Source organism: Ascaphus truei, unplaced genomic scaffold, assembly GCF_040206685.1.
Source record: "Ascaphus truei isolate aAscTru1 unplaced genomic scaffold, aAscTru1.hap1 HAP1_SCAFFOLD_1447, whole genome shotgun sequence".
NCBI lineage: Eukaryota > Metazoa > Chordata > Amphibia > Anura > Ascaphidae > Ascaphus > Ascaphus truei.
In genome coordinates this window covers 1-23,075 of record NW_027454331.1, presented here as the reverse complement: position 1 = coordinate 23,075, position 23,075 = coordinate 1, and the positions used below count along the sequence as shown (strand labels likewise).

Genomic DNA, 23,075 nt, shown 5'->3' with positions numbered 1-23,075 from the left:
TTTGTCACAAGCGCATCTCCATATTTCTTTTTGGTCTCGAGCTTCTCATGGACCTGGAAGTGGTTCGGACAGGGTTTGAAGTGGGATGCACGACCGTTCTCCAACAAGTTTGTTCGTAGGGTGTCTACGTTGTCGCGTCCGCGTATCCTGCCTATGCATACTTCTCCCACTACCATCCATCCTAGATCGAGCCTTTGAGCGCTTGGGGCGTTGTGGTCCCCATTTCACTGTTCACGGATCTTGTGTGCCCTCATGATGTCCCTGCCAAGTAGCAGCATGATCTGGGCACCTTTGTCTAGTGGTGGGATACGATCGGCAATAGCTTTGAGATGGGGGTGGTGTCGCGCCACGTCTGGTGTGGGGATTTCGCTCCTATCTTCCGCCATGTGATTGCACTCGATGAGTGTGGGAAGGGGCATTTTCACTTTGCCGTCTATTGAGCATATGGTGTATCCATTCACTCTCCTCCCTGTAGTTTCCATTCGCCCTGCGCACGTTCTGAGAGTGTAAGGAGAGGCGCTGTCTTGTATGTTGAACATGTCAAAGAATTCTGACCTGACCAGCGATCGGTTCCTCTGGTCGTCGATGATAGCAGACATCCTTTTAGCTCTTTGGGGTTGTCCCTCTGGGTGCACTGCTACAAGACATATTTTAGAGCAAGATCTACCGTCGCTTATTTCCCCACATACCTCTGTGCATTTGGACACTACCGACGTCGTGGGCGGTGTATCTCCCTCTTCTTCCTCCCTGCCCTGCTTTGTCGTAGGGTTAGGAGCCTTGCTAGATTTGGGTTTCATAGTCTCTGGGTGTAAAGCGGCTATGTGCCTGTCGCTATTGCACTCTGTATAGCTCCTTTGCAGTCCTTGAATAGATGGGCTGTGGATGCACCAAATTTGAAGCAAGCTCCCCATTCCCTGAGTAAGTTCTTTCGCTCCTCTATGGGCTTCATTCTGAATCCGATACACTTGTTAAGCGGATGCGGCCTTTTGTGTATAGGAAATTCTTTGTTAAGGTCCCTTGGTTTCTTGTTCTTGACGGCTGCCTGGTCGGGACTCGCGTGGGTCGTAGGGGACCCGTCCGTCCTGTGGACCGAGATGGGTGTTCTGGCATCCTTGTATCTCGCTGCTAACCTTTCATTCCTCGGGTGGCTGGCACTGGATGTGGTCTGCGCACCTAAGATGCTTCATCATTTCTCGTCCTTGCTGCTTCGCAAATGAAGCTTAAGAAGACTGAAAATGGGGGGTAGGCGACGTGCTTCTCCCTTTTGTATTTGGAGCCTTGTGAAATCCACCTTTCTTGGAGGTTGAAGGGTAGCTTCTCCAAGATGGGTCTCACTCCACGAGCTGAGTCTAGGATGTTGTGACCTGTTAAGGAATGGTCTTTTCTTGCAAACTCCAGCTCTTGCAGCAGGTCCCCGAGTTCTCATAACTTCGAGTAGTCTCTAGCTGTGATCTTGGGAAAGCTGTCGACTCTTTTGAAGAGCGACTCCTCGACTGCTTCGGGGCTACTGTAGCAGTCTTCTAGCCTTTCCCATACTAGGTCAAGACCTACTTGGGGGTGGTTCGCATTTGCTGCCCCGAGTCTCTTCGCGTGTTCCATGGATTCTTTTCCCAGCCATTTGGCTAGCAGTCTGAGTTCTTCCCTAGCTGATACGCCTAGGCTCTTGATTGCATCCTTGAATGCGAACTTCCACATACGGTAGTTCTCGGGACGGTCGTCAAAGTTGGTAAGTCCTGTTTGCACCAGGTCACACCGGATCATGTACTTGGCCATGTCTGTCAGGCCTGAAGCATCGGCGTGTTGGTCACGTTCTGAAGTAGTTGCTGGGAGGGTCCATGCGGTCGCCTATTTCTTGGCGTGGTCGCATGATGACTGCTGGTCAGTGTGAGGGGCTGTGTTTTCCCGTGTGGGTGTACCTGGATTGCGAGCCTGTTGTAGTGCATCCGTGTGCGCACTGGCGTGTGGATCACTGTTGCGGCTGTGACTGTCCCAGGTAGTGTACCCTTAAAGGAACAGCATCTTCTCCATGTGGACCTAGCAAGTCTTCGGTGTTTGTGGTATCACTCCCGTCGTGTTGAGATGGTGTGCTGGTGTTTACACTGAAGAGGCTCCTTACGTAGTCTTCAGTGCGTTGGGCTGGATCCTCTGAGGCTATCCGTCTGTACGGTTGCTCCCCGCCATCCTGTTGCGCGGCTGCTTCTAAGACTTCGGCTTGGGTTATGGCGGCAGCAGCTTCCCTTTCTTGATTTAGGGCCTCTAGGTTGACGTCCACCTCTGTCTTTTTCCGTGCAGCGGTGGCAGTGGCTGCAGCGGCGGTGGCAGCAGCTGTCTGCTCCTCCTCTTCTATGCGGGCCCTTTCTAGTTTCATGGCTGCCTCTTTCTGAGCATATGCGGCCCTGGCACGTGCGGCCTCTGCGGTGGCTTGGTGTCGTTTACGCTTGCGCTAGACACGTGATATTGCACTGATCTTGCTGACCTTGACGAGTGTCTGGATGTTATTTATTTATTTATTTATAAAATATTTTACCAGGAAGTAATACATTGAGAGTTACCTCTCGTTTTCAAGTATGTCCTGGGCACAGAGTTAAGACAAATAATACATGCTTACAAATACAGTTACATAATGAGCAGGGTATACATTATATACAAGACAAAGCATGCACAGTTAAAGATAATTCTTATTATGGGCGTATGAAACAATTACAGACTACATTAAAATGTGTGACAGCCTTAGATTTGAAAGAACTTAGACTGGTGGTGGATGTAAGAGTCTCCGGTAGGTTGTTCCAGTTTTGGGGTGCACGGTAAAAGAAGGAGGAGCGGCCGGATACTTTGTTAAGCCTTGGGACCATGAACAGTCTTTTGGAGTCTGATCTCAGGTGATAGGTGCTGCATGTGGTAGGGGTGAGGAGCTTGTTCAGCTAGCTGGGTAGCTTGCCCATAAAGAATTTGAAGGCAAGACAGGAAAGGTGAACTTTGCGCCTAGACTCGAGTGATGACCAATCTAGTTCTTTGAGCATTTCGCAGTGATGTGTGTTATAGTTGCAATGGAGAACAAAACGACAAATTGAGTTGTAGAGGGTGTCAAGTTTGCTAAGGTGGGTTTGAGGTGCCGAGCCATATACAGTACTATGTCTCCATAGTCAATAATTGGCATTAGCATCTGCTGTGCGATACGTTTTCTGACCAGGAGACTTAGGGAGGATTTGTTCCTGTAAAGTACCCCTAGTTTGGCATACGACTTGGTTGTCAGGGTATTAATGTGCATCCCGAATGTTAAGTGGTAGTCAAACCATATGCCCAGGTATTTAAAACTATTAACAGGAGTTAGGGTGATGTTAGTTTTGGTTGTAATCTGGAGCTCAGTCACTGGGAGCTTTACAAATTTAGTCTTGGTTCCAAACACCATTGTTACAGTCTTGTCAGTGTTTAAAAACAGTTTGTTTTGGGAAATCCAGTTTTCGAGTCTGAAAAAGTCTGACTCAAGTATGTATTGAAGGTCAGAGAGGCTATGGCTGTGTGCATATAGGATTGTGTCATCTGCATACATGTGTATTGAGGCTTCCTGACAAGCTGTGGGAAGATCATTAATGAACACTGAGAAGAGTAGGGGCCCCAGAACAGAGCCTTGCGGGACACCACAGGTGATAGCCAGGGGGTTGGTTAGCGCCAGAGATGGACACATGTTGGGATCTACTTGATAGGTAGGACTGAAACCAGTTTAAAGCATGCTTCCCTATTCCAGAGCTCTGGAGTTTGTTAAGCAGGATAGCATGATCAACAGTATCAAAAGCCTTTGCAAAATCTAGGAATACTGCACCAGTGTGTTGACCCCGTTCCATTCCACACTTGATTTCATTGCAAACTTTTAGCAGGGTAGTTACGGTGGAGTGTTTGGGGCGAAAGCCAGATTGGAATTGGCTAGGAAAATTTGTCTTGTTATAGTAATCGCTTAATTGGGAGTGGATACATTTTTCCATGACTTTGGATAGGATTGGGAGAAGGGAGATTGGTCTGTAGTTTGAGACAGTGTTTTTGTCCCCACTTTTGAAGACTGGGACAACTCTGACAGCTTTCCAGGTCTTAGGGATTTGGCCAGAACACAGGATAGCGTTGAAAATGGAAGCAATTGGTTTGGCAATTGCTGGGGCTCCAAGTCTTAGGAACCTAGATTGTAGTAAGTCAGGTCCACATTGGCTGCTTAGTTTTAATTTGAGAAGCGCTTGTGTAATCTCCTCTTCGGATACTGGGCCAAATTGAAAATTGTGGGCAATGTTGGGAGGGGGTGGGGCTATAGGGGTACTCCCAGGATGAGATTCAGGTTTGTGGTTTGGGTTGCGTTTTGCTAATAAGTTAGTAGCACACCCCACAAAGTAATCATTGAATGCATTTGCAATGTCGGTGGGGTTTGTCAGAGTAATATCGCCCTTAGTGATATTACTTGGCTGTTGGTGGTTAGAAGGCTGGAATATGTTGTTAATAACCTTCCAGACGTTAGCTGGGTTTGATGTGTTCTGGAGGAGATTGTCACAGTAATATTGTGCTTTTGCGTGCCTTGTTTGCCTTGTGCACACGTTCCGCAGCCATCTGTAGTGATTGAGATCCTTGGTAGTGCCAGTTATTTTGTGGCTTTTCCACAAGGCATCCCTGAACTGGTAGAGTGTTATAAGGTCAGGTGTAACCCATGGAAGGTGGGCCCCCCGTACCCTTATTCTGCGTAGTGGAGCATGGGTATCACAGAGTTTTAAGAACTCGGATTGGAAATAGTCGAGCGCAGAATCAGGATGTGCTGGAGCGCTATGATGCAGTCTCCAGGAGAAGCTCTTTTCTCTCGCTTTGGGCATCCGTGATGGTGGTCTGCAGGAAGCTGTCGCGCTCCAGGTCGGTTCCCTCCTGCTGGTCACGTTCGCTGAGGCTTTCTTCCGTGTTGATTCTTTTCAGGTAGGCGAGATATGTTTGTGACAGCATTTGGTAGCGTTTGTGACTTGACCTTAATTGTGCTATCGCTTGCCTAATCTGTCTCTCCTGATCGCTAGTACTTGCAACGTTACATATTTCAAAACCAGTGTCCTCCCAGGCCTCCTCTAACTTTTCGCGGTGTGCGTCAATGTCAGTTTTGTACTTTTCGCGGGCCTTTTGTGCCAGTGTGACTGTCCGTTTAGGCCTTGAATCTGCCTGTGCCTGTTGCAGTTGCGCAGCGGTCTATGTGTCTGAGTGGTCACTCTCCTGCGTGATGTCTGGTGAGGCTCTGAGTTCTGCCATGCTTTAGGTGTGTGTAGGCCTTTAGCCACTGCGTGTGGCGTGCGGTCTTTTACCTGCATCAGCGATGGGCGACTGTCTCAGATGATGCAGAGCAGTGTCCTGCAGCATTCAGTGTAGGGGTAGCTGTACTCACAGGTGTCCGGTGGCTCTGACCCGTGTCCTGCCGGGTGTCCGGTGGCGTGGCCCTTGGTGGCGCTAACCGGGGGATGTGCGCAGGGGTAGGTGAGATGGTAGCTCCTCACTACAGAGCTGGGCAGAGGGTGAACTCAAACAGAAAAAGGCAAACAAAGTTCTGTGTGCTATGAACTGTCTGTCTGCACAGCTGCTGCCTTGTGTGCAAAGTTGGTTGCTGGCTGTGTGCAGTGTAAGCTGACAGCTGTACTGCTGCAGGCTGTGTGCAGTGCAAGCTGATTGTTGATAGTAAGGCTGCTGCTTGTCAGTCTGCAGAGACTGCTCTGTGTAAGCATAAAGTCTTTGAGTAGCAGCTCCTGTATGTGTCTGTAAGGCACACGGTCCTCCTTTTCACTATTCTGAGACCAGTCACGTTTAGTATGAATAGCCCAGATAGTTTCAACTCATTCCTGTTACAAGCACAACAAGTACTTTGTCTTTTCTTCACTTTATTGGGGAAAGCATAGATTCCCCAAGGTACTTGTGGATGATGGTGTTGTGGGAGAATGTCTCTATGGTGAGTGTGCTTGATAGTGGGGAAAGGAGAAAAGGATGAGGCCTTGCCAGTAGAGAGAATAACAGAAGGTACTCACTCAGCCAATGTAGACGGTAAAAGGAAGTGAGAGGGAATCTGGGTAGCAGGATAGTCTGTGGACAGACCATCTGTGAGCAGGGCAGAGGGGGAGTGCAGACTAGCCCATTCTGAAAGAAAGGCTGAGGTTGCTATAGCAACTCACTGACTATGTCTATGTAAATAACATGTGTATCAAAATGTTGTCTTTTACACGTGCAGCAAGCTTCTGGGACAGGGAAAATAACAGGCAGCTAACTAGGGAGAAATGAATACCATAAACTGCAAAGGGAGACAGAGGAATATGGAATCTAGTTCCAGGACAATGGTCACCCTACGCCTGGAGCATCTGCTTGGGAAATGGGGCCACTGCCAGGACCGCATTGAACATCCGAAGGAGACAATTGCTCAAAGAACTTCTTATAATAGAGATTCGAGAAGCCATCCGGCCCCGGAGCCTTGGATGGTTTCAGCTTGTCGACTACCCGTGACAATTCTTCTATTGTAAAACTTGCTCCCAGTACCTCCCTATCCTAACTGCCTAATCTTGGCAGCTTGGAGCTTTTCAGGAACTCCCTTAGAGCTCTTTTTGTTCTAGAATTGTGTGCCACTTTTACTCCATTGCAGCCCTTGTACCCCCCCCCCACCCCCTGTCTAAGTGAGATTGGGGTGGTCTGCTTCTACAACTACTTCACTAGTTGTTGGGCTGTACCTATTGGTAAACAGGAGGGCTGAGTGCTCCACGATGTTGTGGGCAGAAACAGGACAGGATCACAGGTTACTTTTGTTCTTGCTTTGTGCAGCACCTCCAGTCAGCATGGATCCTCTGTGAAGGCAGGGGATGGCCCATGCAGACACCTCTTCTTCTTTAAGCAGACAGTAAATCACACTCCATTATATTTTCTTGGTATTTATTGCATGCAGATTACATAAAAGAGCCATTACATTCTTCCCTTCCAGCTGTGCCCTGACTCAGGCTTTAGGCCCAGGTCAGGCCTGTTGGACCTCTCCTCACATCTCCTTATGAGATGGGGGCATATGTTGCTCACTCCACAGTGGGAGGAGAGAAAATGACAAGAGCCCAGAATTTAGGAAAGTACCATTATTTATATCCTTTTGGGAGTGGCTGTAACTCTGACTCATAACAAACCAGATCTGGATACTGATAGGCCCTCACATCCAGTGTGTGGTCCAATCAGTACCCAACCCTCAGGTTGGCACTCTCTTGCTGTTGCTAAGGCCCGCCCTTGGATACTCTGTTACAATCCAAGGATTCAAAACTACACAAGGCCTTAGGAAGGAATTATCCCCTCCACTTCCAGCACCTAACAGGGCTTACATTGGTAGGGCCCAGGAAAAGACATAGTGGCCGGGAGGCTATTCTATACCATCATATAGATCTTCATAACATTTTTTAAAATTACTCCACTATTAGTTTTGGGTTGGCCGTGGTAGATCCTGATTTGCGCTCACTTTCAGAATCGGAGCCCGCGTTCCGTGACTCTGAACTTCCCGCCTTAGCCATCTCCGATCTATTAAAATAGTCCGTTAGTACCGGGGTCCCCCTTTTGGCCTGTTTGGATGTTCCTATGGTTGCCGCCGCTGTCGGATTTGCGATATTTATCCGCCGCTTTAGATTCTTTTTACTGCCGGTGGGGGCGGAGCCCAAGTTTTAGGCAACTATTTCCCTTGCCGACGCGCATGCGCTCCCCTTAGAACATTTTTAAAAGAGCAAAGTTATTCAATATTGCAGGTGACTGCTGTGTCACTCCTCTGTAGACGAGCCACTTTAATAAAACTGCAATTTGGTTTTCAGGCGTGGGCGTTGCCTAGTGGCAAAGGCATGTATAGCTGCTTTTGAATGTTACTATTATGCTTCAGCAGCATCTTGTTTAGGATCAGGCTGTTTTTTTTTTTTTTAAATTTTATGTTTGTTTATTTATTTTCCTGGGGAAGCTGTGCCTTTAATTCAAACTGGTGGTGGCCATCTTGGATCCGGCTGAAACGCAGGCTGGAACGCACGGAGCAAGACAGCTCAGTCAATCAGCTGCTCTGCTCTGTCCCCCTCCTCACAGCGGGGGCGCAGGAAGGCGGCGCAGGAAGGCGTTGGGGGGCGTGGGCAGGGCTGAAGGTAAGCCCGGCACACAGCTCCCTCTCTGTCACAGGGCAATGGCGGCCATTATAGATGCCACACAGCCGAACCAGAGCCCCGCACCACGACCGCACATCCCGTTTACAGTCCAGCCCTTAGATGGGAGGCAAGTCTGAAAGCCCCGGTGGCGCAGATAGCCGTAGACCGCTCCGCCTATAGCCGCTAGCTCTTATCTTCTTTATTGGTGCCCAGCGGCCATTTTGTAGGATCGGCCGCGTGTGTTAGGAGGTACTGGGAGCTCGGTGGTGCCGCAATGTCACTGCCTTTTTCGCCACTCACTTTTATTCTGCTCCCGTGGTGTTCGCCTCCTAGGTCATCCGACCCGTGGGTGATCCGGCAGGGGGGCACGAATAGCCCGCGATCGCAAGCAAGTCTGCTTCTGGGATTCTTGGCATATAATAATTATTATTTTTTCTGAATTTGGACTAGTATTACTCAGTCAATGTTTATCTTAGGGAGCTTCAGACAAACCCGACTATCCCTGTCAGGCTCCAAACCACGCCCCTCCAATCTTTCTTAATTTTGTCTCAGCGTTTCCCCTACTGAAATCCCTCTCCTGGCTTCCTATCAAATCCCGTATCTCACACTCAATTCTCCTCCTCACTTTTAAAGCTTTACTCTTCTGCCCCTCCTTACTGTACATCTCAGCCCTATTTTCTTGCTATGCACCATCCCGACTCTTGCATTGTACCCCCTTTCTATCGAAAGCTCTCTCCCACCTTAAACCTTTCTCACTGCCCCACACCTCTGGAATGACCTTTAAGACCCACCTTAAGACACATTTGCTTAAAGAAGCATGTGAGTAGCACCGTGGATAATACTATACACATGATACATAAAGCTTGGCCCCCTGCAGATGCACTTACCAGAATGCCCTCCTACTGTCTCTGTACATTCTTCCTACCAATTAGATTGTAAGCTCTTCGGAGCTCCTCTTCCGAAATATTACTTTTTGTCTGAAGCACTTATTCCCATCATTTGCTATTTGTATTATTTGTTATTTACGGTATATGATTGTCACGTGTGTTATTACTGTGAAGCGCTATGCACATTAATGGCGCTATATAAATAAAGACCTACATACATACAGTACAAGTCTGGTTATCAGGCATCTCAATGTTAGAACAGAAGGATTGTGGGGTGGGGACAGAAATCAGGTCTCTTCGGCTCAAAGCATGCTGGGAGCTGTAGTCTTAGCACCTCCTCCCAGCATGCACACATTTATTGGGGCAGTGTTAGGGGCTGAGGAGGAGATATGACACATAAAAGGAGCAGTTAGGGGAGGAGCTGCTTTGCGCGTTATTATAAAGGGAATATCTGAGAGTTTGCACCTGTAACTGCCTCTGTTTCATATTTTCTTTGTGTTAATTACATGAAGGATCAAGGCACAAAACATGATATAAATGTAATAAGAATAGATATGACACGGCCTTCTCCTGCCGGCACCTCTTAGTTTTATTTCCTCTTGTGTTTTTAATATTCTGTATGTCCGGCTACAGGAAGGGTCAGGAGACAGGGAGGACAGAGGCAGGAGGAACCCTTCTGGCTCCGGCCTTGCCTGTCCCTACTAATACAAACATACAACCCTTCACTCAATAACATAGCCCTAATCCCATGTGACAAGGAGGGGTAGGACAGGCACTGCTATCCTTCCTCTGCAATATAGGATGGGATCCTTCCCCCCCCACCCCATGATGTGACTCCTGTATGGGATGATACACTGGAGGAGATGCTGCAGGAGAGGAGGAAGCAATCAGAGGTCTCTCCACCTCCCCCTGGGTATCACTGCAGGTTTCTGCCTGTCTGGGAGTCACAGCCCGCAACTATCGTCTGTGCAAGTCTGTATAGTAAAGAGGGAGAGATGACCACGTATCTTGATAATAGTTATTTTGCCCATTAATGTACTGTATGTTTGGTGGGGTGGGGGAGCTGTATTGATGTAAATGTAGGCCATGTTTTTTTAAATACAGGATTGGTGCAGCAGGCCAGCGGGGACCTACGGGGACAACCCAAAGATCACCTGAGGAACCACGGGGACCACCTGAGGAACCACGGGGGACAGCTGCGGGGAAGAACCAGTGGCCCCACAGCTGTAGGGGTCCCAGCCACCCACGGGGCTACACGAGGGCCCCCCAGACACCCGTGGGAATCACCCCAGGGCCCCGAGACATGTGGGAACCACCTGAAGGCTCCCAGAAAAACGCGTGGACACCGTTGGTGCCCACGGACACCTGCGGGGACCACCTGGAGGCCGACAGAGCCTAGCGGGGATAACCCAAGTCCCCCAGACACTGGTGGGCACCCCCAGGGTGAACTGTGGAACCTACGGACACCCATCTGGACTACCGGGGACCCCTGCTGGACTGCGGTATTAATCCTGTGTGTAAAAAAAATAATGGTTTCATGAATATTGTAATGGTTTATTAGGGACCTAGGAGGTAGGTAGTGGGGCTGTTATGTGTATTTTTGTTTATTGTCGGTAGTGGGGGTGGATGAATGGGGTATTGGTCCCAAGGAAGGGTGTTTAGGCCTACCGGGTGGGGGGGTAGCGGGAGGGGTTAACCCCTTCATTACCTTAGCGTTATTAACCGCTAAGATAAAGAAGAGGTTAAGTCATCCTGCAACACCCCCGCAAGGCCTAAACACCCACCCAGGGCCAAATACCACCTTCACCCACCCCTGCTACCCACAATAAGCCTGGCATGGGTGTATAACCCCTTCATTGCCTTGGCGGTAATGAAGTTGCCTGTAAATGCATTTTTTATGCATCAGATTCATGCCGGGGGTCTCTGGTGCTGATATTAATGGATTTCATCTCCGGGACACATGCATTTTATTTTCATCGCTGCTTCACCCCACCTTCTTGCCAACTTTTGTGGCGGGACAATTTGGAGAAGAAACAGCAATTTTAAAGTGGCGATCAGCCGCAATAAGCTGATCAGGGCTTATAGAATTGAGCGTGTTTGAAAAACCGGCGATCAGTGCCAAAAAGTGGCTTATCACCGCGCGTCTGCCGATTTTTATTTTTTTTCCGGCAAAAAAAACGGTAATTTTTGCTCTTATCGCCAGCTTCTCTGGGCTTACTCGCTGCTTACTGCATTAGGGCCTTAGGGAGGATTCGTTCTTATAAAGAATACCAAGTTTGGCATAGGATTTGGATGTCAGGGTATCAATGTGCAACCCAAATGTTAAATGGGAGTTGAACTATATGCCCAGATATTTCAAACAAGTAACAGGGGCTAGGATGGTATTAGAGTTGGTTTTTATCTGAAGCTCTGTCATTGGTAGCTTTAGCAATTTAGCTCTGGTCCCAAATACCATTGTTACAGTCTTGTCAGTGTTTAAACTCAGTTTGTTTTGGGAAATTCAGTTTCAAGTCTCAAAAAATCAGATTGAAGTATGTGTTCAAGGTCAGAGAGGCGAGGGCTGCGTGCATATAGGATAAGATCTAAGGCCTCTCACAATAACCCGTTAGGAATATTAACTCCTCATCTATCCGACATAAGTATAAAATATACTCTAACCAAGACCCCCAATACAGAGTTACCCACCTTATACGGGAGCAGCTGCCAGACGAGTATAGTAAATGTATCTTATTTCTTTTACCACTGGAGGGCAGCGTGGAGTGACAAGCTGTGGCGCCCGTAAGGACGACGTGCCAGTTAGACGGAAGGAGATGCGCGCACACTTTTATGTGAAACGGATATATTTGGGGAGGGATTTAGTAGTCTGAGTGAGAAAATTGATATTTTGTCACAATGGATAAATGTAAAAATTAACCATTTAAAAATGCACAGATTTTATCCACCTTTTGGAAATTGGGGATGTTGCCTAAAAGTCTGAGAATGCATAAAGTGCCACCCATGGGCTTTAATGAAGCAGCATTTGTGGGCTAAAGGGAACAGCATTATGTATAAAGGTATTTTGGACTCGATATAAATAATTGAAGCCAAAAACTAATATTAAGTAAATTGAGAATGGAAAAATCTTCAGCACAAACGTACAGAATGTGATATTCTGAGAGATCTTACAGATGTTATCAAATCCCACAATGAATATATAGAAAATGTCTGTATAGAACGAGTCAAACAAGAATATGCCAATAAAACGTTTAATTGGGAGATACAGGGGCGACAATTCAGGTAATTTAGCCGGTCAGCCAGTAGAGCAGGTCAGCCGGTCAGCCGGTAGAGCAGGTCAGCCGGTAGAGCAGGTCAGCCAGTAGAGCAGGTCAGCCGGACAGCCGGTAGAGCAGGTCAGCCGGTCAGCCGGTAGAGCAGGTCAGCCGGTCAGCCAGTGGAGCAGGTCAGCCGGTCAGCCAGTGGAGCAGGTCAGCTGGTCAGCTCTGAGATCAGCATTACTTATATCCCCTACACGTTGCCCCCTGCATGTAATGCTGCAGAACAGCCCGCACTGCATATACTGTACATGAGATACTTAACCCTTTCTTTTCGCTCGACTCTAATCTGAATGATTTGCTAATTGGTTTGTAATTAGAGAGATATTTGTAGCAGAATCCCATGTATGTTCTTTTTACACTTTTAGAAACCGTTTTGTGTAATAAAAGATATGACAGATCAGAGGGGCTTCCTGTTTGCACGTGTGTTTTGGCAGAAGTGTATATGTGACCCTATAAACCTGTCTCACACCCGGGCTTGGCAGCGTGACACTAGTGCAGGATCCTGGGGAAGAATCACTGAGCTGTTAGCAATAGATACAACGGATAGAAAAGACACTACACATAGGTTGGATTAAAGAGAATATTTTATTGAAATAATTAATCTCTTTGCTGGTAGGGGCCTGCAGCACATTGCAGAGCGATATAGTAACACGCAGAGCAATGCATTGCAGGCCCCTCCGGCAGCAAAGGGGTGAAGATCAATGCAGGGTGTATAAAGATCTCACTGATAAGTCATGCACAAAGGGCAGTTTGTTGCTGTGATCCAGAAGAAGGCGAAACATAACCCCTGCTGTGCAATGGGGGAAAAAAATTCCTTCCTGACCCCATTAAATGGCGATCGGAGGGTCCCTGGATCACTGCGCAGTGAGATCAGATGGAGCAGCACAGATCAGCGTTATTATACACAGGGGCACACTCAGTATATAGAGATGCGGATGATGGGGCCCTTGTGCCCCTGTGTATAACTCACCTGCTCCCCCATCCCCCTGCATATCTATCCCATTCACCCCCTTTCCTCCCGCATATCTCGCAGGGCCGGCCGTCCATTAGACGGTCGCCTAGCGCGCAAAGGTTTTAGGGGCGCATTAATAATAATTATAATTTTTTACTCTTATTATTTTTTATTTATTTATGGGTTTTTTTAAAATTATTTTTCTTTTTTTTATCCAGTATTTTGGCGCCCTTTTATTTTTATTATGCGTCGCGCTGGGTTGCGGTCGTAGCCCCGATAGCTACGCCACTGTTTATTTTATTATTTTATTTATCTTATTATTATTTTTATACAACTGGGGCGCAAATTTTAAGTTTCACCTAGGGCGCATGAAACCCGTGCACCGGCCCTGCTCCTAGTTCTCTCACCCTCTCATGCCCAATATTCCTATCTCCCTCTAGTACCTGTCCCTCCCGCAGCCTTCCTGATCTTATCTGCCTCTCCTGCTGTTAAACCAACTTCTCAGGGCCCCTAGAATACCCCTGTTTCTATGCCCTGGCCCCTCTGCTACCTGCCCCCGGGATCTTCTCCCGAACCTGTGAAAGGGGAAGCAGCACATCCCTCCACACCTCTCGTATTCCCCTTCGTTGTTGTCCACCTCGTCACCCCACTTGTCGTCCGCCTTGAAGTCCGTCTCGCTTTCCGTCTCGCTGTCCACCTCGCTGTCCGCCTCGCTGTCCGCCTCGCTGTGTGCCTTGCTGTCCGCCTTGCTGTCCGTCTCGCTGTCCGCCTCGCTGTCCATCTCGCTGTCTGCCTCGCTGTCCATCTCGCTGTCCGCCTCACTGTCCGCCTCGCTGTCCGCCTCGCTGTCTGCCTCGCTGTCAGCTTCGCTGTCCGTCTCGCTGTCTGCCTCATAGCCCGTCTCGTAGCCCGCCTCGTTGCCCGCCTTGCAGCCCGCCTCGTAGCCCGCCTCGTTGTCCGCCTCATCGTCTGCCTCGTCGTCTGACTCGTCGTCCGCCTCGTCGTCCGCATCATCGTCCTCTAGGACAAAGGGCACCACCTTTGTGCGTCCGCTGACCTGCAGGAGACATGAAGTGTTTGTAACCAGGGACAGTGATACTCTGTATCGCAAGAGTTCCTGTGACACTTATACCCCCTCCCCAATACCCAATTATACCGCCCTCCACAGGGCCAGTACCTGTTATACGCACCTCCCCAGGCCCAGTACCCAGTTATACACCCCTCCCCAGGCCCAGTACCGTTGTACCCACCTCACCAGGCCCAGTACCCAGTTATACACCCCTCCCAAGGCCCAGTACCCGTTATACCCTACACCCCTACCCAGGCCCAGTACCCGTTATACCCACCTCACCAGGCCCAGTACTCAGTTATACACCCCTCCCCAGGCCCAGTACCCGTAATACCCACCTCACTAGGCCCAGTACCCATTATATACCCCTCCCCAGAACTCCGTTATATGCCCCTCCCCAGGATCCTTTACACAGACCCTCCCAGACGCAGGACCCCCTACGGTGGAGGTGTAATGCCACATGGGTAGTGGAAGGTTTCTCAGAGAAGGTGTCCATGTGTCACAGCTGTATCATCACCTTGGATGAGAAGTCTCCCTACTCTCTGCCTTTCCTATCTCTCCAGTCAGTCTCTCTCTCCACCTTTAATCTTATCTCTTTTATTTATCTCTGTCCCTCCTTACTTTTGTTTCTATGGTTTTCTCCACCCCCCCATGTAATAGGGGCACAAACCTCAGATTTGGGGAACGCTCCCATCCCATGAGACCCGAGGAAACAGGGACCCACTAACCTTCATTAAAACATCTCCAGCAGGTTCTGTATTATTACACTGTAAAGTGTTGCAGACTTTTCCATAAATAGTGTCCTGTACAACAGCTAATAGCACAGTGTGTGCGACAGATTCACAGCTCCGCCATTCCCATTTACCTCTAAAGCGCGGTTTCTTGATTCTTCCTCGTCGCTGTCCTCCTCCTCCCATGCCTGTGATACAGAGGATAGTAATGTGATCACATGTATTCCTCACTCCTATACATGTCCTGGTGCTGTATGGGGGGTTTGACGGTTAAGCCAATTGTCCACAGCACTCAAACAGTAATAATCTTCACAACCCAACGTTGCTTCGCAATGTTAGCAACGCTTCATAGTAATAGACTCCTTCACGGCCCGTTCCCCGACAGGGGGGATAGCCGGGACAGGTGTCCCGAGCCAGGTGTCTGTGGGGGGCCCGGCCGGCGCTGCAAGCTGGGTCTCTAGCCTGTCCAGCTGCCAGTACTCTCGTGGCCAGGTCCCGGATCTCCCTCTGCTGTAGGCCTCTTCTTTCTGTCCCACGCCGAGCTTCCAATGCCGGCACACCTCTCTGATGTCAGCGTGCCGGAAGTAAGCTTGGCCCAGTTTCCCGCGTGCGCCAGCGTTAAAAGCACATGGGACAGAGAGACCTGCAGCTGCGGGGAGAGCCGGGGCCCGCAGAGAAGACCTGCAGAACTTGCAGGACCAGCCGGGGCCCCTGGAAGGGGGGGGAGAAGGGAGGGAAGGGGGTGAGAAGGGTGAGGAGGGGGGATAAAGGGGGGGGGGGAGGAGGGGAGGGGAAGAAAGGGGGGGAGGGGGGAAGGAGGGGGCTTTGAAGATGTGCTGCTCAGGGGTTTGGTGCTCTTGCGTCGGGCAAAGTGATGTCTTGAGGTGTACGGCAGGGGAGGTGAACGGGAGGGGCGGCGAACGGGAGGGGGGGTGAGGTGGAGAATGGGTGGGGGGTTGAGGCGGCGAACGGGAGGGGGGGTGAGGTGGCAAACGGGAGGGGGGGTGAGGCGGTGAACGGGAGGGGGGGTGAGGCGGTGAATAGGAGGGGGGGTGAGGCGGCAAACGGAAGGGGGGGTGAGGCGGTGAACGGGAGGGGGGGTGAGGCGGTGAACAGGAGGGGGGGTGAGGCGGTGAACGGAAGGGATGTTGAAGGGGAGGCGGGGTGAGGCGGTGAACGGGAGGTGTGTCCGCGGTAGGGTTGACGGGGAGGGGTGGTGATGCGTGTGTGGTGGCAGGGTAGATGACCGAGTGCGTCTGCAGTTCCGAGAGGGCGTGCGTCGTGTGAGTAACAGAGGTTGGTGTGTGGGAGGCGCGGTGAAGGTGAGCTGGGTCGACATTAGGGTGTGCGGGCCATAGAGGGTGGCGGAATGGCATTGCTGAGGTGAGGGGAGGTGTGGGTAAGCGGTGAACGTGAGGGGTGCTGGCAGACTACAGAGGAGTGCGTGCGGTACCGAGAGGGCGTGCGTCGTGTGAGTACCAGAGGTTGTGGGGTGGCAGGCGCATTGAACGTGATATGTTCCAGGATCCACAGTAAGGTGTGAGGGACAGAGAGGGTGCCGGCGTGGCATTGGGGATGTGGTACAGAGGAGTGTGTGCGGTCCAGAGAGGGTGTGCGTGTTCGCAAGTGGTGAGGGAGGGAGTGAAGACGCGCTGATCGTGAGGTGTGGGGCCACGTTAGAGAGTACGGTGTGTGGTCCCGAGCGGCATACAAATTGGGTTGAGGTGGTGGTGAGGCGGTGAACAGAGGTGTCCGAAGAGGCGTGCTACCGTGCGGTGTTGGGTGCCGGGGGTGAGTGTTGTGTGAGGGTGGGGTGCAAATGCATAAAATGGCATATAGTTTGTTTCTAAGAAGACACTGTACCTGAGTATTCGGCAGGGGATGAGCAGTGGGGTTATTTTATTTTCTGATGTGAGAGCAAGCAGTGAGGCGTCAAAATGGCTCCCAAAGCTCAGTGAATCTTGGGAGAGTGTGGCAGTGGTGTAGGTGTGGTGAGCGAAGGCAGCAGGCCAATGAGAGGTGTGCGGGGGCGGGGGTGCCGAGGGACCAATCAGATTGGCCTGAGGCTGAGTGACGGACCAACGGACCAATCTGATTGCCCATAAGCACTGCTAACATACAACGTTTTCAAAAAAATATATATAGATATGTTTGTATCTCACTCTCGCGCTCTCTTGCTCTTGCTCTATCACACACACACACACACACACACACACACACACACACACACACACACACACACACACACACACACACACACACACACACACACACACACACACACACACACACACACACACACACACACACACACACACACACCTTTTTTAGGACTCTAGCACTGTAGCACTGAGAGTCTTCGCAAACACATAGAGATACAGCGAGACATGAAGGGACACAAGATACACTCAAAAGGAACATGAAAAATGACACACACCGTGTGTGCGGCAGATTCACAGCTCCGCCATTCCTATTTACCTGTGAAGCGCTGTTTCTTGCTTCTTCCTCGTCGCTGTCCTCCTCCTTCCATGCCTGTGATACAGAGGATAGTAATGTGATCACATGTATTCCTCCCTCCTATACAGTACATGTCCTGGTGCTGTATGGGGGTTTTGACGGTTAAGCCAATTGTCCAAAGCACTCAAACAGTAATAATCTTCACAACCCAACGTTGCTTCTCAATGTTAGCAACGCTTCGGAGTAATAGACTCCTGCAAGGCCCGTTCCCCGACAGGGGGGGGATAGCCGGGACAGGTGTCCCGGTCCAGGTGTCTGTGGGAGGGCCCGGCCGGTGCTGCAAGCTGGGCCTAACCTCTAGCCTGGCCGTCTGCCAGTCCTCTCGTGGCCGGGTCCCGGATCTCCCTCTGCTGCAGGCCTCTTCTTTCTGTCCCACGCCAAGCTTCCAATGCCGGCGCACATCTCTGATGTCAGCGTGCCGGAAGTAAGCTTGGCCCAGTTTCTCGTGTGCGCCAGCGTTAAAAGCACATGGGACGGAGAGACTTGCAGCTGCAGGGAGAGCCGGGGCCCACAGAGAAGACCTGCAGAACTTGCAGGGCCGGCCGGAGCCCCTGCAGACACCGGGCCAGGCCGAACCATCCACAACGTAAGTCTGTTTTTTTTTTAAAGTATTGGGGGGGGGGGGGGGGAGTGGGTGTTGTTTTTATATGCATGGGGGGGGGGGTTATATGTATTGGTGTCTTTTAAATATGCATTGGGCTATTTTTTCTATGCATTGGTTTCTTTTTTTTATTTGCACTGGGGTTTGTTTATATGCACTGGGGTTTGTTTATATGCATTGGGGTTTGTTTATTTGCACTGGGGTTTGTTTATATGCACTGGGGTTTGTTTATATGCATTGGGGTTTGTTTATATGCACTGGGGTTTGTTTATATGCACTGGGGTTTGTTTATATCGATTGGGGTTTATTTATATGCATTGGGGTTTGTTTATATCGATTGGGGTTTGTTTATACGCATTGTTTTTTTTAAAATGTATTGAGTTTATTTTATAAGCATTGTTTTTTTTGTACACCGAGAGGGTGCATGTGTAGTGAGAATGAGAGGGAGCATATGTCTGTATATAACCATTAATGTGTGTATCTGAGTGAGTGTATGTTACTGTCTGATAGTTTCTATGTTTGTAAAGCATAATGAGAAGTGTGATTGTGTGTGCGCGTATGCAGTGGTTGACAAATCACCAAAAAATCTACTCGCCACCTAGTACCAAATGTGTGCTGCTTGGGCCAATATTTACTCGCCCGGGGGTTAAATCCACTCGCCCGGGGCGAGCAAATGTATAGGTTTGTCGAACACTGCGCGTATGTATATATATATATATATATATATATATATATATATATATATATATATATATATATATATAATAGTGTGTGTCTGTGCTTCTACAAGAGTATCAATCTGTGTGTATTTTAGTGGGTGTGTGTGAATATAACTGATTGTGCGTTTGTATTTTAGGAGCAGGAACCTGTTGGTACTCCGTTCCTGCAGTTTTTTAGGAGCAGGAACATGTGTGTGTGTATACTGTAGGTGTGAATATATATATATATAGGAACGAAACTCTGTGCCGCTATCTCTCTCTCTCTCGCTCTCTTGCTCTATCACACACACCCCTACCTACACACACACACACACACACACACACACACACACTTTTTTTTAGGACGCTAGCACTGTAGCAGTGAGAGTCTTAGCAAACACTTAGGGGGCTATGCAATAAGCAGTGATAAATAGTGATAAGTCATTTTAAGAGCGCAAAGTGCTCTTAGAACGTAACGTTACTCCGAGCGCTATTCCCTAAGCCGCGCAAACAGGCCCTTTGCGCTCTAAAACTGACTTTTTCCTGGAAAAAAGTCCAACTTTGCTCGTACGATGAGCTGTTTGCGCTGAATCCTGCCCTTCTGCGGGATTCACTAAGCAACGCAAACTTATTGTACTTATTCTAAACACATGAAACATAAAGCTTGGTCCCCTGCAGACGCACTTACCAGAACTCCCTCCTACTGTCTCTGTACGTTCTGTATGTTACTTTTATGTCTAAAGCACTTATTCCCATGATCTGTTATTTATATTATCTGTTATTTACTTGATTACCACATGTATTACTACTGTGAAGCGCTATGTACATTAATGGCGCTATATAAATAAAGACATACAATACAATACTTGAACGTTGTGCTGAATAAAGCTCACCAGCTAAAGCAGGTGATAAAAAAAGCAGGACTCTGAAAAAATTCTTTGTTTAACTTTTTACAGGCGCAAAACCCGCGGCCGTCCCGGGGTCCCCGCGGGCCTGCGGTACCAATCTTGTGCCTACAAAAATACTAAACATTATCTCTAACTAAATACACCCCCCTAACACATACAGTACAATAATGTGCAAAATAACTATTATCCAGATATGGATAATAGATTATTTGCTCATTATTAAATACTACATTAGCATACCTAAATAAAGTAAATAAAAACAGTAGCCAGCTAATCCAATGAATACAAGCAGTAATAACATCAACAATGAATTAATTAAACCATTTAACCAGAACGCAAACCCATTGAGCTTAGTGCAAAGCCCCCATAGAGATACAGCGAGACATGAAGAGACACAAGATACACTCAAAAGGAACAAGAAAAGTGACAGATCTAGTATAACAAGAGACAGACATACGCAGGGTTAATAAGAAAAGAGACAGTCGGATGCTCACAGAGAAATGATCAGATAGATAACCTGTTTCGGTGACAGAATCAGGACAAGTTCCAATAAAAGCCAGACACACTCCGGGTAACAACGTTTTATTTAAACACCTGGAATCTTGACCCCTCCGCCTGTAGTTTGGGAAAGGCTGAGGTTTTGGTATCTAAGTGTGTGGGGTTCTCTGTGTCTGGAGAGACCCCTAAATGTTCTCTCTGTGTCTAGGGAGACCCCTAAATGTTCTCTCTGTGTCTGGAGAGACCCCTAAATATTCTCTCTGTATCTGGAGAGACCCCTAAATGTTCTCTCTTTATCTGGAGAGACCCCTAAATGTTCTCTCTGTATCTGGAGAGACCCCTAAATGTTCTCTCTGTATCTGGAGAGACCCCTAAATGTTCTCTCTGTGTCTGGGGAGACCCCTAAATGTTCTCTCTGTGTCTGGTGAGATCCCTAAATGTTCTCTCTGTGTCTGGGGAGACCCCTAAATGTTCTCTCTGTGTCTAGTGAGACCCCTAAATGTTCTCTCTGTGTCTTGGTGACCACTAAATGTTCTCTCTGTGTCTGGTGAGACCCCTAAATGTTCTCTCTGTGTCTGGGTGACCCCTAAATATTCCCCAGTGTAACTTGCTTCAAAATAACCCAGAAAAGTAGCATTGAGCCTTCGGTGACCGGGCGCTATGACCAGAGGGACTAGGCTCTCCCTTACCTGTGAGTGTGGACTATGTCCCCACTGGCCTCTCCCTCCCCCCTCCCCTGGCAGTGAGGGTGACACGGCCGGGGGAAGAACCAGGGAGGTTAGAATTAGACAGAGGCGCGGGGTCAGCCTACGCCCTGCCATGAGAGTCCCGCCCACTCTGCCCTTTATTGTGAATATTGGTAAATATGTTGGTTGTACGTGTTTAAAATAAAAAAAAGAATAAATAAACAATGAAAATGAATAACAGAAATAAAATAAAAGGTGGTGGGAGTGGCGAGTGGGCGCGGCTTATTTACACGTGTGCGTTCCTGGGGCCCATTCTCGCCAGACGGCCGGGTAGGGGGAGTTACGGCCATTGGATCAGGTACCTTTGGCCTTTACCCAATGAGCGAGCACTCCGGCAGGGGGTTGGCACTTATTAGGTTAATTGAAGTTTTAATAGAAAGCCGCGGCCTCGCATCGCCAGACCTCGTGTTTGTGGTTATTTATGTATTGGTTATGGTGGGGTTTGGGACGCCAAGTGTAGAAGGGAAGAGGGGGGGGGGGAGGGGGGTGGTCTCACAGTCTCCGAGGTCATGTTTCTATTTTATCAAATGTTTCCCCAGGAAAAAATTCATTGAGTTACCTCTGGTTTTCAGGCATGTCCTGGGGGAGTTATCACAGAGACACAGAAACGTCGCTGAGTTTGGGTTAGTAACTCCCTTAACCTCTCAGCAGGTGAATTCCCCCTTGGCGCTTAACACGTTAAAAACAAGCGTTGCTATTTCTCTGCATGAAGTTGCAGGTAACTGGAAGAGTTACACAGTGACGGCTATTTCATCACTCACCTTCCTCACCCGAAACGGTATTCTTTTCGGTGTTATTTTCGGCTCCTCTTCGCATATCAATTCTTCGATCTGTATGCAGGACAATGCTTTAAGTCAGGGTTGTGCAACCTTTTCCCCCTGCTCCCCCCCCCCCTCCTTACCTTGTCTCCGGCGTTCTGACGTATATATGTGATATCACTTTGCTATGGCAACGCCACATCATGTGACCTCACAGTGTCATTTGACGCCATGTTGCTGTCGCCAGAAGCCGCTGGAGACAAGGAAAGGGAGCTTACAGAGGCCTTACGCGCGATCGCCGGCATTTAATTTAAATGCTGTGGGGAATAGCGAGGGGCCTCTGTAAGCGCCAAGCCCCTCCTCCGCAAGAAAATGTTGCGCCCCTCGATTTGAGCACCCCTGCTTTAAGAGATATTCTGGGACCCTCCAACTCCTCCATTGGACCCTTCCTCATACTGACAGACCTTGCAGAGCTCAGTATTACCTGCTATGATGCCTCTCAAAATACCATGCTAACTCATTCTGAACATACGTGTCCTTTCTACATGTTACTCAGCTAGTATGACCAGGGCTACAGACAGCTTTCCAGGGGCCCAGGACTAGTTTCCACCGGGGACCCTCACCCATGGGTCAGCGACCTTGCGAGACATCCCCCCCCAACCTGTTTTCTCTTGCACTGCCATAGACTACAACATTTCGGCCTGCTGGCCTTTCCCAGGTAAAGTGGATAAACACACTAAAGCCAGTAAAGAAAGGCCAGCAGCCGAAACATTGTAGTCTGTGGCACAATAAATGATCTTTTTTGATTCAAATCCGTGTGCCCTTTTCCATCAATCATATTGTATACATTGGACGAAATGCCGGTCTTCCCTGAGACTTAGGGGCACCGGTAAAGGTATCACTACTTATTGTTTTTTTTTGGTGTGCAGCAAATCCCCATCATTTTTGCGTTCTCTTGCGCTGCCCCAATCTCACACACCACCTTGCTCTCTCACCCCCCTTTTACACTCCCCCGTCACCCTTTCCTTCCCCAAAAGTTGTCCTTTAATCAGATCTTACCTCAGGTGTCTCCATCTCCCTTGGAAATGTTCTGCCTTTAAACTATGCGGCTCCTCTTGATCCGAACTTTCTTAGCTGACCCCTTTTAGAAATCACTCACGGGCGGTTTGGGTCCGAGGGATCTAAAAAATAAGCGACTCCAAAAAGATGTGAAATGGGGCTCTGAGGGGGAGACTTAAATAGTGGAGTGGAGGGTGTGAGG

At 49.0% G+C, this 23,075-nt stretch overlaps 1 protein-coding gene across 1 annotated transcript; it reads right to left on the bottom strand.

The window, feature by feature from the left end:
- Window positions 1-12,902: 12,902 nt before the first annotated feature.
- On the bottom strand, window positions 12,903-23,069 carry LOC142475944 (uncharacterized). The gene is made up of 5 exons (XM_075581608.1): window positions 22,874-23,069; window positions 21,818-21,886; window positions 17,567-17,620; window positions 15,223-15,276; window positions 12,903-14,345 (listed from the first exon to the last, which is right to left on the bottom strand). The coding sequence occupies exons 1-5, from the start codon at window positions 22,886-22,888 to the stop codon at window positions 13,758-13,760; spliced, it is 780 nt and encodes a 259-aa protein (XP_075437723.1). The 5' UTR covers window positions 22,889-23,069; the 3' UTR covers window positions 12,903-13,757.
- Between the last annotated feature and the right edge of the window lie 6 nt (window positions 23,070-23,075).

What these genes read in the sequence shown, in the direction of transcription:
- LOC142475944 (XM_075581608.1), bottom strand. An exon ending in CAAGAAACAGCGCTTCACAG is followed by an intron (nt 15,277 to 17,566) that starts GTAAATAGGAAT and finishes TCTGTATCACAG; the next exon opens with GCATGGGAGGAGGAGGACAG. An exon ending in CAAGAAACCGCGCTTTAGAG is followed by an intron (nt 14,346 to 15,222) that starts GTAAATGGGAAT and finishes TGTCTCCTGCAG; the next exon opens with GTCAGCGGACGCACAAAGGT.